This window comes from Acartia tonsa, chromosome 14 (assembly GCF_053477335.1).
Source record: "Acartia tonsa isolate MP-2025a chromosome 14, ASM5347733v1, whole genome shotgun sequence".
Lineage (NCBI taxonomy): Eukaryota > Metazoa > Arthropoda > Copepoda > Calanoida > Acartiidae > Acartia > Acartia tonsa.
The window spans coordinates 2,732,106-2,747,845 of record NC_137273.1 but is presented as its reverse complement, the minus strand read 5'-3'; the positions used below and the strand labels follow the sequence as shown (position 1 = coordinate 2,747,845).

General features: G+C 38.8%; 4 protein-coding genes across 4 annotated transcripts; all 4 read left to right on the top strand.

The window, feature by feature from the left end:
* Positions 1–623: 623 nt before the first annotated feature.
* Positions 624–4,213, top strand: LOC145306363 (uncharacterized). Its single transcript, XM_080148453.1, has 4 exons — positions 624–1,698; positions 2,121–3,037; positions 3,308–3,465; positions 3,991–4,213. Exons 1-4 carry the CDS (start codon positions 1,602–1,604, stop codon positions 4,211–4,213), a joined length of 1,395 nt encoding a protein of 464 aa, XP_080004579.1. The 5' UTR covers positions 624–1,601.
* A 168-nt stretch (positions 4,214–4,381) lies between these two features.
* LOC145306362 (uncharacterized) lies at positions 4,382–6,814 on the top strand. Its single transcript, XM_080148452.1, has 4 exons — positions 4,382–5,090; positions 5,317–5,851; positions 5,957–6,492; positions 6,810–6,814. The coding sequence occupies exons 1-4, from the start codon at positions 4,382–4,384 to the stop codon at positions 6,812–6,814; spliced, it is 1,785 nt and encodes a 594-aa protein (XP_080004578.1).
* A 985-nt stretch (positions 6,815–7,799) lies between these two features.
* Positions 7,800–11,642, top strand: LOC145306240 (uncharacterized). The gene is made up of 3 exons (XM_080148302.1): positions 7,800–7,914; positions 8,329–8,609; positions 9,034–11,642. Exons 1-3 carry the CDS (start codon positions 7,854–7,856, stop codon positions 10,297–10,299), a joined length of 1,608 nt encoding a protein of 535 aa, XP_080004428.1. The 5' UTR covers positions 7,800–7,853; the 3' UTR covers positions 10,300–11,642.
* A 485-nt stretch (positions 11,643–12,127) lies between these two features.
* LOC145306361 (uncharacterized) lies at positions 12,128–15,719 on the top strand. The gene is made up of 4 exons (XM_080148451.1): positions 12,128–13,202; positions 13,625–14,541; positions 14,812–14,969; positions 15,495–15,719. The coding sequence occupies exons 1-4, from the start codon at positions 13,106–13,108 to the stop codon at positions 15,715–15,717; spliced, it is 1,395 nt and encodes a 464-aa protein (XP_080004577.1). The 5' UTR covers positions 12,128–13,105; the 3' UTR covers positions 15,718–15,719.
* Positions 15,720–15,740: the final 21 nt, after the last annotated feature.

Genomic DNA, 15,740 nt, shown 5'->3' with positions numbered 1-15,740 from the left:
TCGAAATTCCCTCGATTGTGGCGAAAATTTACCCGTCGAAATTACGAATCGGTGATAAAGGGACTCGATCCAAGAACCCCAGCATATTCGAATTGCAAGGAACTTTGATGTAAGGTTTATGACGTATTCACAAGGAGTCATAAATCGCTATTCATGGTGCAGTGTAATTCGAATTATGCGGGGGTTTTAATCGAGTTTCGAAGAACAGATTAGTTATGAGATGGTGAATTTTCGACACAATCGAGGGGATGGAGGCCCAATACATTCGTTGTCTTTTGTTCCTAATTAAAGGGTACGAAAAGTGCATATATGGGAAATGAGTTTAGTCGACCGTAAACGTATAGAAAGCACGTCCGGCACGGGTCGCTAATTTCAATATATGCAGCCTTGAAGAAAGGAGCGTACCGTACCGTCCTGATTTAAGAAGTAAGGCAGGCGGTACGGCGAGTGACGTCAGAGAGCATCTGAAGTCGTTACTATGGCAGGGGCCATTTATTTTGTTGATATGTAATTATCATTATGGCCGCTAGGAGGCAGTAGTTTACCTTGCGCACAGAAGGCATGGTACAATTTATTTGTTGATATGTAATTATCATTATGGCCGCTAGGAGGCAGTAGTTTACCTTGCGCACAGAAGGCATGGTACAATAGAAAGATATATGGAATTGGCAAGCCCAGACGGGCCGGGTCAATTTTTTAAGAAAAGAATTACACCAGTATAGGCAGAGGGAGCACCTCTTGACTAGAGCAGCATCGGTAGGCCGCTACGTACGGTACGGTACAAGACAGGCTGGTTGCTTATCCCACATGGTTAAAAATTTGATCATTTGGCGGGAACACACACCGAGACACACACACGCATACTAGCTAGCTTGCAGTTAAAGATTAATTTTCTTCAATTGAAGTTTAACACTCGTCCTGTCAACATCTCAATACTCGTGTTAAAAGATAGAGAATATTATAGTAAAAAATCAAGCTTTTATATACAGTGAATGCATTTTTAGTACTTATTAAAATTTATCAACATATAATGAAACAAAGATAGTGAAAAATAGTCAAAGAATTTAAGTTTTTTACGCGATAAAATCTATAAAAAAATCCCCACCCTCCCTCCCTTTTTACGAAAATTTGTTTTGTTTCTCCACTTCTTTCCCAAAGAATTTTTGCACAAAAACTTTTTGAATTATCTTGTTTAGAAATATATTTCTTTAAATTCTTATTTTTTATTAATAATGTGTCAATTCCAATTTCCATATTTCGCTATTCTATCCTTTCGTTTTACCGCAATTACTGAATCTTTTTCATCTTTTTTGATTTAATTTTACACTTTTACGCAATACAGTAGTTTTGATATTTCATTTAAAATTATATAAAAATACTATTCCCTTTTTTCGTTAATCAGTTTTTTATTTTTATTTAGAAACAGACTTTTTCCTTTACTTTTTTCGCATTTTTTACATTTTAATTTTGGCAATACATATCTTTCTTATCTGTTTCTTTCTGTTTTATAATTCTACTATATTTTTATTTGACATTCTTTTTACATTTCAGATTTTTCATTCGGTTTTTGTTTGTTTACTTGGATTGTTTGTGCTTAAAAAATGGCTGAGCCTCACGATGAAGGGGAGATCCCCGATCTTGGTGACCTTGCTGGAGATTTACCCATGGAATACGAGGGCTTTGAACCCATATCTCCAGGTAAATTAGGTCATCTATTTTGGTCGTTATCGAATATAGGCATGCGACGCGAATTTTAATATGATATTTTGAAACGCCAATTCAGATATATGAAAGTAGTAATATTATAATCTATATAACAACAAGATAGATGTTTTTTTTTTTTTTTTTTTTTTTTTTTTTTTCAACGATTCCTTATGGCTAAGAACAAAATTAAACCAAGCATACGATCGTATTATTAGTTCCATTATCGTAAAAATTTAATATTTACGCGATTATTTCATTTTTGTTTATCCGCAGAACACATTCACCGCACGAATACACCACGTTATTTTAATCACCTAGCGGCAGAATAAACAAAGAAACACTCATTAATTTTCATCACAATTTAATATAGAGATGCACATATGTTATTCCGATTTAGTATTTCTTTTGTTTTTCAGCTCACTCCATTGAGAATGGTCTCAACGACGACGTCGATGTCAGCAGATCGAGTGAAGAGGACATAGATTTAGGACTGAATCAGTCCCATTTTGGAGACATCCAACAGGACAATATCCCAGCCATGCCTGCAGAACCCGGCGCTTTCAACGGCGCAAATGCAACAGGGCATATAGCTCCCCAAGGATCCTCCACCCCTTTGCATCCGGCTCAACAGGACCAAGCTAGACACGTCCCTCCAGCTGCAGGCTTTGCTCAGCACCCAGCAGGACACAGCTATGCCATGCATCCTCCTGCAAACCAGAGCATGATTTTGCCCCCAGCACCTCAGCCGCAGATGTTGCCAGCAGCCAATAGCGTTAACGACAAAGGACCCATTCGAAACAGACGCAAGTCGGCCGAAATTTTGCGCATGGCAGCACAACCTTTCATGGCGCCCCGCAGCAAGACTGTTGAAAGACCTCAAGCATCCAAGAATCCGCCGGTCAATGACGTGCCCGACTCGGTTCCCAAGCACGTCCTCATGGACGTTATCCGTGCATTGTCAGCCAATAATCAACCGTCCGCTCATGAACGACCACAGGCTCAAGCTCAGCATGCTCCACAACCTTCTACGAGTCATGCTCCTGTCGCTGCTTTGCCCACGCCGTTCAACCATGCTCCAAACGCGATACAGAGCCAGCCATTCCCACTTCCGGACGGGTGGTCAAGGGTGGGCCTACCTTCGAGGCGATTGGTAGATGGGGTCCCTGCGCGCGCAAAAACACCATCGTTCATTCTGCAGCACTATTCAACAGTGCAGCAGAAGCGTTTATCGGCGATCACGTCGATAAACGCATCGATGGTCAGGGACTCCAACTACCTTCGCCTCATGCAGAAGGTAGGACTCGACCTGCAGACCGTGACCCACAACACAGAGGTGTGTATCATGTTTTTTATCCAATTATTTCTTAAACAAAGATTATTAAATTTTCTCTTTTTTGATCAGCTAAGAACAGATTTCACGAATATTTAGAAAAGTGTTTAATGATTTTTAATGAATCCATACGTTATAAAACCTATGGCATTCGGAAGCGAATATTTATTTAAAACTATTAATCGATCTCTCAGTATTCTTTATTATGCCTATTCATTTAGAAGTTTTAATAACCAACACCGGAATAATGCTCATAAAAATTTATTGATTTAGGATGTGATCAGAGAGATGTACTATCAAGGGTTGCCAGTACAGGTGCATGGTGATATGCATCGCATGATGAACACGCTGCTTCTCACACTAGAAGTCCTTGCCTTCATGTCATTATATGTGTCACTCACTTTCACAACCAGCCCTTCAGTCGTTACAAAGTAAGTAATACACTTTGAAATTTTTAGGACCACTTAGGTACTTACCAAAAAATAAAAAACCTTTTTCACTCTGTTCTTATGGATATCAGATACGTTATTGAATTGATATACAACATATCAAATCATATACGCTTTTTGTCAATTATTTGATACAATCATACATTTTGTATATTAAAATGTCACTTGTTTCTCACAAATCTTTCAACGCTTCCCCGATTTTTCACCTCAATCGAAAGTCATTATATACAATCCATTTTCGACATTTAAGATGATAATATATGGTCATATTTTCCTATATAAGTTCAGAATTAATTTCACCATAGAATGAGAATTGGTCATTACCCAAATTCCCAGCTTAGATATTTCGAAAATTTATCCTGCAACACATGAGTGTGGATTATTCAAAATGTTTTCATCTCTGGATGTTTCAGTTGTTTTTCTGGGGCCTATAAATACGATTTTTACTTGTCCTTTTTTCTCCATGAGAATATTTCCCATTTTTATCATCTTCCTTTTATCATTCAGGTTTGCGTGCGGCGATAACAAACAAGTGTTGCAAGGAGAACGCTTAGCAAGATTGACGTCTTTAAAGAAGGAACATGAGGAGTACGAACGCAAGAGACGCGAGAGGGAGAAAGATTCCAATCAACCTCGACAGTCAACCAAGCGCTTCACAGGGGTCTGCCACAACTGTGGCAAGACTGGCCACCGTCAATCTGCCTGCAAGGAGGCCAAGAAAAAAGAATAGGATACTGCGGCAACTTCTGTTTCGAACGCTCACATTCCATCTACGTCGAGTCTACACATTCAACAGAGTTGCCATACAAATCCTATTCCTGACGAAAAATCGTCTGTCGACCCTTCTCATGTCACAAGTGACAAACAAATCAGTGATTCAAGCGATAATACGGCGGCCATGGACAATATTGCGGCTCAGAACTCTCAACCATTGACCGGTAAGCCAATTATTATTACATCCCAGCAACACGTCGACAGTTTAAACACTTCCAGTGATGCCGATTTTTGCCGTTATATTGATTTGATTATTGACAATTTAAAATCCAGAGGTTATTGTCCATTGAACAGAGGAATTCATAATCCCAAGGCCGTATTATTTTATCATGAGGTGCTTGGCGCGAACGATTATGTCTTAAATTTGCTTGAATGGGGATATTTTCCACGCTTAATATCTGAACCTCCTCGTGTCATAGACCTCAAAAACAATAGAAGTGCTCGGCAACACATAGACTTTGTGAGAAATAAGACGAGTGAATGGTGCGACAAAGGTTACGTTCGCAAGGTTGTTGACAAACCCAGGTTTGTCAACCCTTTAACCGTTGCCACAAAAATCGATTCTGAATCGGGTGAATTAAAACTCCGGCAATGTGTCGACTTATGCCGGAGTTTGAACGATCATATCGCCAAAGAGTCCATGTGTATGGAGGATGTCAGCTCGGTCCTTCCGCGGGTCACATCCGGAGCCTGGATGTCGGTTCTGGATGTGGCCTCGATGTACTGTCATTTAAGTTTGGCCAAAGATGCTAGGACATTGTTTGGGTTTGCGGTCGAATCGGAGAGTGGCCAACGAGAGTTTTATGTGTGTCTCACTATGCCATTCGGCACAGGTATTATTTTCGCATCACTTTTCGATAAACTACATTACCATAACAAGAAATAGCTATTATTTTCTACACAATATGTCTGTCGTTTTTAGACTGATTTTTATTTTTAACCTCAAGGCGTCAAGAGTCGACGCCGTGCACATGACAAAGTCGCATTTGGGTTGATATTTTTTATTCTTAAAATCCTTTTCACATTCCACAGCAAATTCTCATCACAACTTTATTACAGGACCGGCCACCTATGTGATGGATAAGCTCATACAACCCATACGGCGATTTTGTCATCTGCACGGCGTCGACTTCTCATGTTTCGTCGACGACTCGATAAACATCAGCCTCACAAAGATCAAAGCCTTAGCCTGTCTCAAATTCATCAAATACGTGTTCACTTGTGCAGGATGGGAGCTCTCATTGGCCAAAACAAAGGGTCCAGCTACCATGATTCTTTATCTCGGATTTCACATCAATTCTATTGACATGAAAATAACCGTTCCATATTTAAAAGTGATTATTCTTGCCAATGACATCAGCAAACTTATCGACAAATTTCATGTGGCAGGCCAGATTCATTCCAAAGAGTTAGCGCACGTTCTGGGGATGGCCTGCCACTTTATCACAAGTCATGGAAACATCATGCGCATTTGTACTAGGACTTGTCAGCAACAGTTAGGTTTAACAGTACAACTCCATGACTGGAACAGTCACTTAAAGCTGACGGACAAAATGACCTGGGAATTATCCCACTTGAAGGATTTCATAGTTAGGTATTATTTTTTCCCACATTTTCTCACGTCGCAAACACGAACCTTTTTTAATCTATAGCAGAATCACATTATTTCAACTTTTAATGGATTTTTTATTGTTTCTAGATTCAACGGCCAGGCTATACGCCAGATGCACACCACTGTTCGTGTCCTTTTACCAGCGGAGCAGGAGGTTTATCTTGGACTGGTCAACCCCAGCGACGTCGCCAGGCTGGCTTCAATCATGGTCAGCGATTCATCTGAAACGAAGGCCTACATATATGAGGCCGATCAACTACGGATCATCCAGGAGTACCCCTTCAGACTCGATGAGCAGCAACAAAGCAGCACCTACAGGGAGTTACTTGCCGTGCATCAGGTTTTCTTACACAATAATAAGTTTTTAGAGCTTAACAAAGGTCAGTCAGTCGCCTGGCTGACCGATAACCAGGCCGTCGTTTCAATTCTGCAAAGGGGTTCTCGCATCACTCAGATTCAGCAACTAGCCATGGACATCACTATTTCTCAAGTTCAAAACGATATTAAAATTTTGCCCGTGTGGCAACGCCGTAATACGTCCCTCTTGCAGCTAGCCGACGATGGCAGCAAGTCGGACAATACGGACGAATGGTCCATAGCCGATCACCATTATAATGCAATTTGTAAAAATTTTAATGTCTATCCGTCTTGTGATTTAATGGCCACATCTAAGAACAGTAAATGCAACATGTTTTATTCTAAATTACCTGACAAAGCAGCATCAGGAGTTAACGTTTTCTTACAAGAATTGTCCTCCAATATTTCTTATTATGCTTGCCCGCCAATTAAACTCATAACACCCTTAGTACACAAAATTTTAGATCAATCTAATATTACATGTTTACTAGTAATCCCATATTGGCCGTCAGCTAGTTTTTGGCCTCTTTTTATTGATTTAGGTCGTTTCAGACCTTTTATTAAAAAGCTGTACATTTTCCAGACTAGTTTCACATCAGAATCTGACAAATGCATTTTCAAAGATCAGACGAATTTTTCTATGATGGCACTTTTAATTAAATCCTAAATCCATAGGTTATTTTTCATACACGATTACAGTTTTTAATAAGTAGAAATATATATTACCATATATACGTATATTTGTGTTTTCTCTTAAAAAACGAAAATTTGGGATGTTAATGTGAAAAGCCATCGAAAGAATATATTTGTTTTTTAAAACATTAGTCTTTTTAGACAAGAATTATATAGTTACCAATACCTCTATGTTGTGTCATTCCTTGCATATTTGAATATTTTTGGTCAATAATATATTTCATAATATATTTTTATGTCGTATTTCACGATTACGATTGTATTTTAATACGAAGAATGTTGCTATTCATAATTCACACAGGATAGTGATTCGATTGGCCACAATACAAAATTGTTAGGAATAACTCCACGTTTAGGTGTTTTATTTTATATGTAAATTTTCGACTCATTTTAGATCCATCAATCTAAATTATACTCAAAAGTTTTTTCACATTTCACAATTTTTTAACCAAAAAAAGAAATGTGCAGTCTTGTATAACACATTCCTGGCATGGAATATTTGTTAGTAATACAATTTCGGACGAAAATTTGTTTAGACCAATCCATCAAAATTCTTTTTTATGCAAATTTCACCTGTGATATTTTACCAAACCATTGATCTCTATGAAACCTAATATGTTTATTAATACTCAATTTGGACGAAAAATTATTAGACTCATAAATTGAAATTTATGTAAATTGATTATTTCTGTGATATCCTTGTCATATATACCAGTGCAATACATTAACGGGTTCTTAAGAAGGATAGAATTTTAGATTTTTTCAGCAATAAGTCCATTTTTTCTCTTTTTTATAATACACTCATGAATCAAAATCTATCCTGTCTATAGTAGAACCAAATGACTTTAGAAAATTTTTCTCATGATGTTATATCCATTTCAGACACATTCTAGAGACTTCAGCCACTATCTTGTTATTTTTTAAATAACTTAAAATGCCCAGACCTGGATATGATCCTGCGGCTAGAGCTCGGCTTCTTCAGCGCAAAGTAAAGGGTGAGCATTTTTTACATCTCCCTGCGGATTTTATTCATATCGAATATTTTTTACTTATTAATAAACCTGCGAGTTTTTTACCACCATCACACAATTTTTCTGCGTAAGACAACCGTTACAACATACAGTTTATTTAGTTGTTTCGAAACTTTTTTCGACGTATCTAGTCTACATGGATTTGTTGTTTACTCAAACAAATGGTCATAAGACAACATAAACGCAGGCAACAAGCTCGAGCTTCAACTCATCAGATCGTTTGTCTTTTCATTACAAAATCTTGTCAATCTGCCCTGATTTTTGCAATTCACACTTTTTTATATTCTATTAAGTCAAGAAAAGATTATTTCCAGTAATTATTTATTTACATGCACATAAAACCTACGAATTATCTACATGAGATGTTAATTATTTCAGCGGGTTCAGGTCTGCCGTCAGGCATGACTCGTAGAGGAGCCCTGAATGCGATTAAAGCAGTATCGCTGCTCGACCTATCCCCGTCCAAGAAGCGCGACGCCCAGTTGTTATGCGCGGCGCGTGCAAAGTCTACCACCACGATCCACAATCACGTCATCACCTTTTACACCAGCTTCCTGAGAAAGCACGGTTTACCGGTCAACACATTTGATGAGAGGACATTAATCTCCTTTGCCCATTTTTGTGAGGATACCAAGAAGCCGTATTCCTTCATGAAACAAGTAAGCATATGATTAATCGTTTTTCCTCGCCATTAATTTCCTCATAACTTAGATTTAGGTCGTCCTGGCTAAAATCTTTTAGTACGTTTTTTAATGCACAGAATAATCTGCTCAGTGTTACCAAGTTTCTTTACATAGAATAACACAGATTCTTTCTAACCCGTTTTATACAGAAAAATCGAAGGATTTATCGCCGTTTTCAATATAGGATCTTTTTGTTTTAACCACAACAAAGCAGAATATTTTTTCCAACTTTTGATAGAGAACATTTTATCGAGCCATATGATAGTTTACAGGTCCAGTAAAAATTAGCAATACATTTTCTTTTCTTTCATAAAACTAATGCTCATAGATTGCACACATTTGCATGAAAACAGTATCAGAACAATGTCATATAAGATATTTTCAATACAAATTATTTCAGATCCCTGGGAGCCTCAGGAGCTGGTGTTACATACTTAATAAGTCTATGTCGGAATACACTCCTAGGGCACAGAGGATTCTTGAGGGTGTCACTCGTAGAGCGGCGGCGGAAAGGAGACCGGTTCGGAAAGCGACGCCCATCCCACAGGAGGTCATGAGGAGAGCCTTGCTCAGGTTGGTAAGGGGATATCAGTCTGTATGGGATATTCCTCTCCCGGAATTTCGTGCCTGCGTCGCCCTGATCCTCCAATTTCATCATTTTACGAGATTGGGGGATTTGGACGAACTGCGGGCCTGCCACATCAGCCGGGATGTGGTAGGTGGGACACAAGTTTTGAAGGTCATTTATCCCAAACGAAAAAATGACCAAGAGAGACTCGGATCCGAGTCTCTCTTGTTCGCCGAGGAGAGCGACATTTGCCCAGTAAAGCTGATATCTCTTTACTTTACCAGGAGCGGGTTCCGATTTTTTGATGGGCGTTGCGTCGATACCAATTTTGTTTTCTGCCGCACGAACTGCGTGTACACATCCACAGGAAAACAAACTGTGTCCGACGGACGTTTTGCAATTTCCGTAGGAACGTTGTTGAGGGACATTCAGAGGATCTGCAGCGGCGCAGGTTATGGGGGGAAAATCGGAAAGAAATCCGGCAAAATGGCAGGGGTTTCCGCTGCCTGCGACGCCGGATTATCCGATGAAGCCCTCCGTGACAAGGGCCGCTGGAGATCCACTGAAATGTCCCAACACTATCGTCAACATACGACCAAGTATTTACACGCCTTAGGCTCATGTATATCTTTAGACGGCAATCACAACGGATTACAAGCCGCCAGACAGGGTAACGTTCCAATATTCCGGAACTGCGTGTTGCAAAGGAATCTGGCGACACCTCCACCGCCTTTGTCAGCCAGGGAAACATCTCCAGTTCGCACCCCGGTTCGGAACCTGCCAAGACCTGTCTTCGCGCAACCGCCACCGCGACCAGCACCACGTCCGTCACCTGCTCCTGCTCGGTCTCCACCTACGCCAATAAGTAGACGGTTTAGACAGCCGCCGCCTCCTCTACCACAGGCCACCAAGATTTCAGCCTCTGCACGGCTGTTTCATACCCCCAGATCTTATGGTGCTCGAGCCGCGACAGGTACACTCCACAACATCCAGCTGGTGTCGCCATTCAACCAAGCGTCACATTTCATCGATGACACAGTGTATCACCCCACCGGATTTCGTCAAGGAGGCGCAGCCGTTCGCAGCTGGTTGCAGTAAAAATTATCAAACCAATTATTCTGGCTAGAGAAATTATCTATTAGGCCCATTTATTCAAAATTTTGTATGTAAATTTATCTGCAATCTCTCTAGAAAGTTGTCAGACTTGGTAGATTGTTGGTTTACCATCAATCATTTTTTGATCTAACTTTAGGCCCATTTTTTCCAAATTTTCATGCAAAAAATTATCAAACCAATCCTTCTGACTAGAGAAATAATCTATTAGGCCCATTTATTCGAAATTTTTTATGTGCAATCTCTCTAGAAAATTGTCAGACATGGTAGATTTTTGATTTACCAACAATCATTTTTTGATCTAAATTTAGGCCCATTTTTTCCAAATTTTCATGCAAAAAATCCTGTATAAACGAAAAACCAAGATTGGTTGAAATCAGGCATTTTAGCTTTCATGACAACAAACAGTTTTTGATCCATTATTTCGAAATTTTTTATGTTCTGTTAATCATTGCAGGCAGTCTGCTAAGTATATATACCTCAGCATTTCATATGCATTTTTCACGCTTTAGTTCGAATTCATTAGATCCATTAATTCAAATTTATAAATGAAAATTCATACGTGCCACACAGTATTCGAAAATTTCTTGTACCAGTGCAAAAACTACTCTAATCATTAAAAATTGTACAAATGTATCTGAAAATATAATTATGAATCATTATTTTTGCTTTGTTATTTTGTATATATTTAAATATAACAATGTCTCGAGCATTCCAGATGCTAATATTCACATCATTTTTTATCGAATTCACAACATCGTTCGTTCAACAAAATTATTTCGAATTTTCGAACTGTCTTGAATTTAGTAAAAATTCGATAATATCCCGTTTCTTTTCTACATACGTACACAATCCACATATTTTAGTTTTATTCGACAAAAAATGAAATGCAACATCATTTTTTCAAACCATTTTTCGAGCCTCATAAGGAGCAGTTATTCAAAACACTTAAACCAAATAAACAAGGATCTTTACGTCAATGCAATCAACCAGAAAAGTTATACATTTTCGAATAAAAGTACTTATAAGTCCGCTTCGAAAAAGTATAGAATAAGGATAGAAATTCGAGAACAGATTGTCAAAAAATTTGCCATTTTCAAAGGATATAAGTTAAAATATTCGGCCCTTCAGGTTTTCTAAAATAATACTCCACACCCGAAACTTCTTTATTTTTTGGGACGAATGTTTTTTCGAAATTCCCTCGATTGTGGCGAAAATTTACCCGTCGAAATTACGAATCGGTGATAAAGGGACTCGATCCAAGAACCCCAGCATATTCGAATTGCAAGGAACTTTGATGTAAGGTTTATGACGTATTCACAAGGAGTCATAAATCGCTATTCATGGTGCAGTGTAATTCGAATTATGCGGGGGTTTTAATCGAGTTTCGAAGAACAGATTAGTTATGAGATGGTGAATTTTCGACACAATCGAGGGGATGGAGGCCCAATACATTCGTTGTCTTTTGTTCCTAATTAAAGGGTACGAAAAGTGCATATATGGGAAATGAGTTTAGTCGACCGTAAACGTATAGAAAGCACGTCCGGCACGGGTCGCTAATTTCAATATATGCAGCCTTGAAGAAAGGAGCGTACCGTACCGTCCTGATTTAAGAAGTAAGGCAGGCGGTACGGCGAGTGACGTCAGAGAGCATCTGAAGTCGTTACTATGGCAGGGGCCATTTATTTTGTTGATATGTAATTATCATTATGGCCGCTAGGAGGCAGTAGTTTACCTTGCGCACAGAAGGCATGGTACAATTTATTTGTTGATATGTAATTATCATTATGGCCGCTAGGAGGCAGTAGTTTACCTTGCGCACAGAAGGCATGGTACAATAGAAAGATATATGGAATTGGCAAGCCCAGACGGGCCGGGTCAATTTTTTAAGAAAAGAATTACACCAGTATAGGCAGAGGGAGCACCTCTTGACTAGAGCAGCATCGGTAGGCCGCTACGTACGGTACGGTACAAGACAGGCTGGTTGCTTATCCCACATGGTTAAAAATTTGATCATTTGGCGGGAACACACACCGAGACACACACACGCATACTAGCTAGCTTGCAGTTAAAGATTAATTTTCTTCAATTGAAGTTTAACACTCGTCCTGTCAACATCTCAATACTCGTGTTAAAAGATAGAGAATATTATAGTAAAAAATCAAGCTTTTATATACAGTGAATGCATTTTTAGTACTTATTAAAATTTATCAACATATAATGAAACAAAGATAGTGAAAAATAGTCAAAGAATTTAAGTTTTTTACGCGATAAAATCTATAAAAAAATCCCCACCCTCCCTCCCTTTTTACGAAAATTTGTTTTGTTTCTCCACTTCTTTCCCAAAGAATTTTTGCACAAAAACTTTTTGAATTATCTTGTTTAGAAATATATTTCTTTAAATTCTTATTTTTTATTAATAATGTGTCAATTCCAATTTCCATATTTCGCTATTCTATCCTTTCGTTTTACCGCAATTACTGAATCTTTTTCATCTTTTTTGATTTAATTTTACACTTTTACGCAATACAGTAGTTTTGATATTTCATTTAAAATTATATAAAAATACTATTCCCTTTTTTCGTTAATCAGTTTTTTATTTTTATTTAGAAACAGACTTTTTCCTTTACTTTTTTCGCATTTTTTACATTTTAATTTTGGCAATACATATCTTTCTTATCTGTTTCTTTCTGTTTTATAATTCTACTATATTTTTATTTGACATTCTTTTTACATTTCAGATTTTTCATTCGGTTTTTGTTTGTTTACTTGGATTGTTTGTGCTTAAAAAATGGCTGAGCCTCACGATGAAGGGGAGATCCCCGATCTTGGTGACCTTGCTGGAGATTTACCCATGGAATACGAGGGCTTTGAACCCATATCTCCAGGTAAATTAGGTCATCTATTTTGGTCGTTATCGAATATAGGCATGCGACGCGAATTTTAATATGATATTTTGAAACGCCAATTCAGATATATGAAAGTAGTAATATTATAATCTATATAACAACAAGATAGATGTTTTTTTTTTTTTTTTTTTTTTTTTTTTTTTCAACGATTCCTTATGGCTAAGAACAAAATTAAACCAAGCATACGATCGTATTATTAGTTCCATTATCGTAAAAATTTAATATTTACGCGATTATTTCATTTTTGTTTATCCGCAGAACACATTCACCGCACGAATACACCACGTTATTTTAATCACCTAGCGGCAGAATAAACAAAGAAACACTCATTAATTTTCATCACAATTTAATATAGAGATGCACATATGTTATTCCGATTTAGTATTTCTTTTGTTTTTCAGCTCACTCCATTGAGAATGGTCTCAACGACGACGTCGATGTCAGCAGATCGAGTGAAGAGGACATAGATTTAGGACTGAATCAGTCCCATTTTGGAGACATCCAACAGGACAATATCCCAGCCATGCCTGCAGAACCCGGCGCTTTCAACGGCGCAAATGCAACAGGGCATATAGCTCCCCAAGGATCCTCCACCCCTTTGCATCCGGCTCAACAGGACCAAGCTAGACACGTCCCTCCAGCTGCAGGCTTTGCTCAGCACCCAGCAGGACACAGCTATGCCATGCATCCTCCTGCAAACCAGAGCATGATTTTGCCCCCAGCACCTCAGCCGCAGATGTTGCCAGCAGCCAATAGCGTTAACGACAAAGGACCCATTCGAAACAGACGCAAGTCGGCCGAAATTTTGCGCATGGCAGCACAACCTTTCATGGCGCCCCGCAGCAAGACTGTTGAAAGACCTCAAGCATCCAAGAATCCGCCGGTCAATGACGTGCCCGACTCGGTTCCCAAGCACGTCCTCATGGACGTTATCCGTGCATTGTCAGCCAATAATCAACCGTCCGCTCATGAACGACCACAGGCTCAAGCTCAGCATGCTCCACAACCTTCTACGAGTCATGCTCCTGTCGCTGCTTTGCCCACGCCGTTCAACCATGCTCCAAACGCGATACAGAGCCAGCCATTCCCACTTCCGGACGGGTGGTCAAGGGTGGGCCTACCTTCGAGGCGATTGGTAGATGGGGTCCCTGCGCGCGCAAAAACACCATCGTTCATTCTGCAGCACTATTCAACAGTGCAGCAGAAGCGTTTATCGGCGATCACGTCGATAAACGCATCGATGGTCAGGGACTCCAACTACCTTCGCCTCATGCAGAAGGTAGGACTCGACCTGCAGACCGTGACCCACAACACAGAGGTGTGTATCATGTTTTTTATCCAATTATTTCTTAAACAAAGATTATTAAATTTTCTCTTTTTTGATCAGCTAAGAACAGATTTCACGAATATTTAGAAAAGTGTTTAATGATTTTTAATGAATCCATACGTTATAAAACCTATGGCATTCGGAAGCGAATATTTATTTAAAACTATTAATCGATCTCTCAGTATTCTTTATTATGCCTATTCATTTAGAAGTTTTAATAACCAACACCGGAATAATGCTCATAAAAATTTATTGATTTAGGATGTGATCAGAGAGATGTACTATCAAGGGTTGCCAGTACAGGTGCATGGTGATATGCATCGCATGATGAACACGCTGCTTCTCACACTAGAAGTCCTTGCCTTCATGTCATTATATGTGTCACTCACTTTCACAACCAGCCCTTCAGTCGTTACAAAGTAAGTAATACACTTTGAAATTTTTAGGACCACTTAGGTACTTACCAAAAAATAAAAAACCTTTTTCACTCTGTTCTTATGGATATCAGATACGTTATTGAATTGATATACAACATATCAAATCATATACGCTTTTTGTCAATTATTTGATACAATCATACATTTTGTATATTAAAATGTCACTTGTTTCTCACAAATCTTTCAACGCTTCCCCGATTTTTCACCTCAATCGAAAGTCATTATATACAATCCATTTTCGACATTTAAGATGATAATATATGGTCATATTTTCCTATATAAGTTCAGAATTAATTTCACCATAGAATGAGAATTGGTCATTACCCAAATTCCCAGCTTAGATATTTCGAAAATTTATCCTGCAACACATGAGTGTGGATTATTCAAAATGTTTTCATCTCTGGATGTTTCAGTTGTTTTTCTGGGGCCTATAAATACGATTTTTACTTGTCCTTTTTTCTCCATGAGAATATTTCCCATTTTTATCATCTTCCTTTTATCATTCAGGTTTGCGTGCGGCGATAACAAACAAGTGTTGCAAGGAGAACGCTTAGCAAGATTGACGTCTTTAAAGAAGGAACATGAGGAGTACGAACGCAAGAGACGCGAGAGGGAGAAAGATTCCAATCAACCTCGACAGTCAACCAAGCGCTTCACAGGGGTCTGCCACAACTGTGGCAAGACTGGCCACCGTCAATCTGCCTGCAAGGAGGCCAAGAAAAAAGAATAGGATACTGCGGCAACTTCTGTTTC

Coding starts and splice junctions, on each gene's coding strand:
- LOC145306363 (XM_080148453.1), top strand. CDS start 1,602: ATGGCTGAGCCTCACGATGAAGGGGAGATCCCCGATCTTGGTGACCTT. Junction 3,038..3,307: donor CCGTGACCCACAACACAGAG/GTGTGTATCATG, acceptor TTATTGATTTAG/GATGTGATCAGAGAGATGTA. Junction 3,466..3,990: donor AGCCCTTCAGTCGTTACAAA/GTAAGTAATACA, acceptor TTTATCATTCAG/GTTTGCGTGCGGCGATAACA.
- LOC145306362 (XM_080148452.1), top strand. CDS start 4,382: ATGGACAATATTGCGGCTCAGAACTCTCAACCATTGACCGGTAAGCCA. Junction 5,091..5,316: donor CACTATGCCATTCGGCACAG/GTATTATTTTCG, acceptor ACTTTATTACAG/GACCGGCCACCTATGTGATG. Junction 5,852..5,956: donor TTGAAGGATTTCATAGTTAG/GTATTATTTTTT, acceptor TATTGTTTCTAG/ATTCAACGGCCAGGCTATAC.
- LOC145306240 (XM_080148302.1), top strand. CDS start 7,854: ATGCCCAGACCTGGATATGATCCTGCGGCTAGAGCTCGGCTTCTTCAG. Junction 7,915..8,328: donor TCTTCAGCGCAAAGTAAAGG/GTGAGCATTTTT, acceptor TAATTATTTCAG/CGGGTTCAGGTCTGCCGTCA. Junction 8,610..9,033: donor CGTATTCCTTCATGAAACAA/GTAAGCATATGA, acceptor AAATTATTTCAG/ATCCCTGGGAGCCTCAGGAG.
- LOC145306361 (XM_080148451.1), top strand. CDS start 13,106: ATGGCTGAGCCTCACGATGAAGGGGAGATCCCCGATCTTGGTGACCTT. Junction 13,203..13,624: donor CTTTGAACCCATATCTCCAG/GTAAATTAGGTC, acceptor TTTGTTTTTCAG/CTCACTCCATTGAGAATGGT. Junction 14,542..14,811: donor CCGTGACCCACAACACAGAG/GTGTGTATCATG, acceptor TTATTGATTTAG/GATGTGATCAGAGAGATGTA.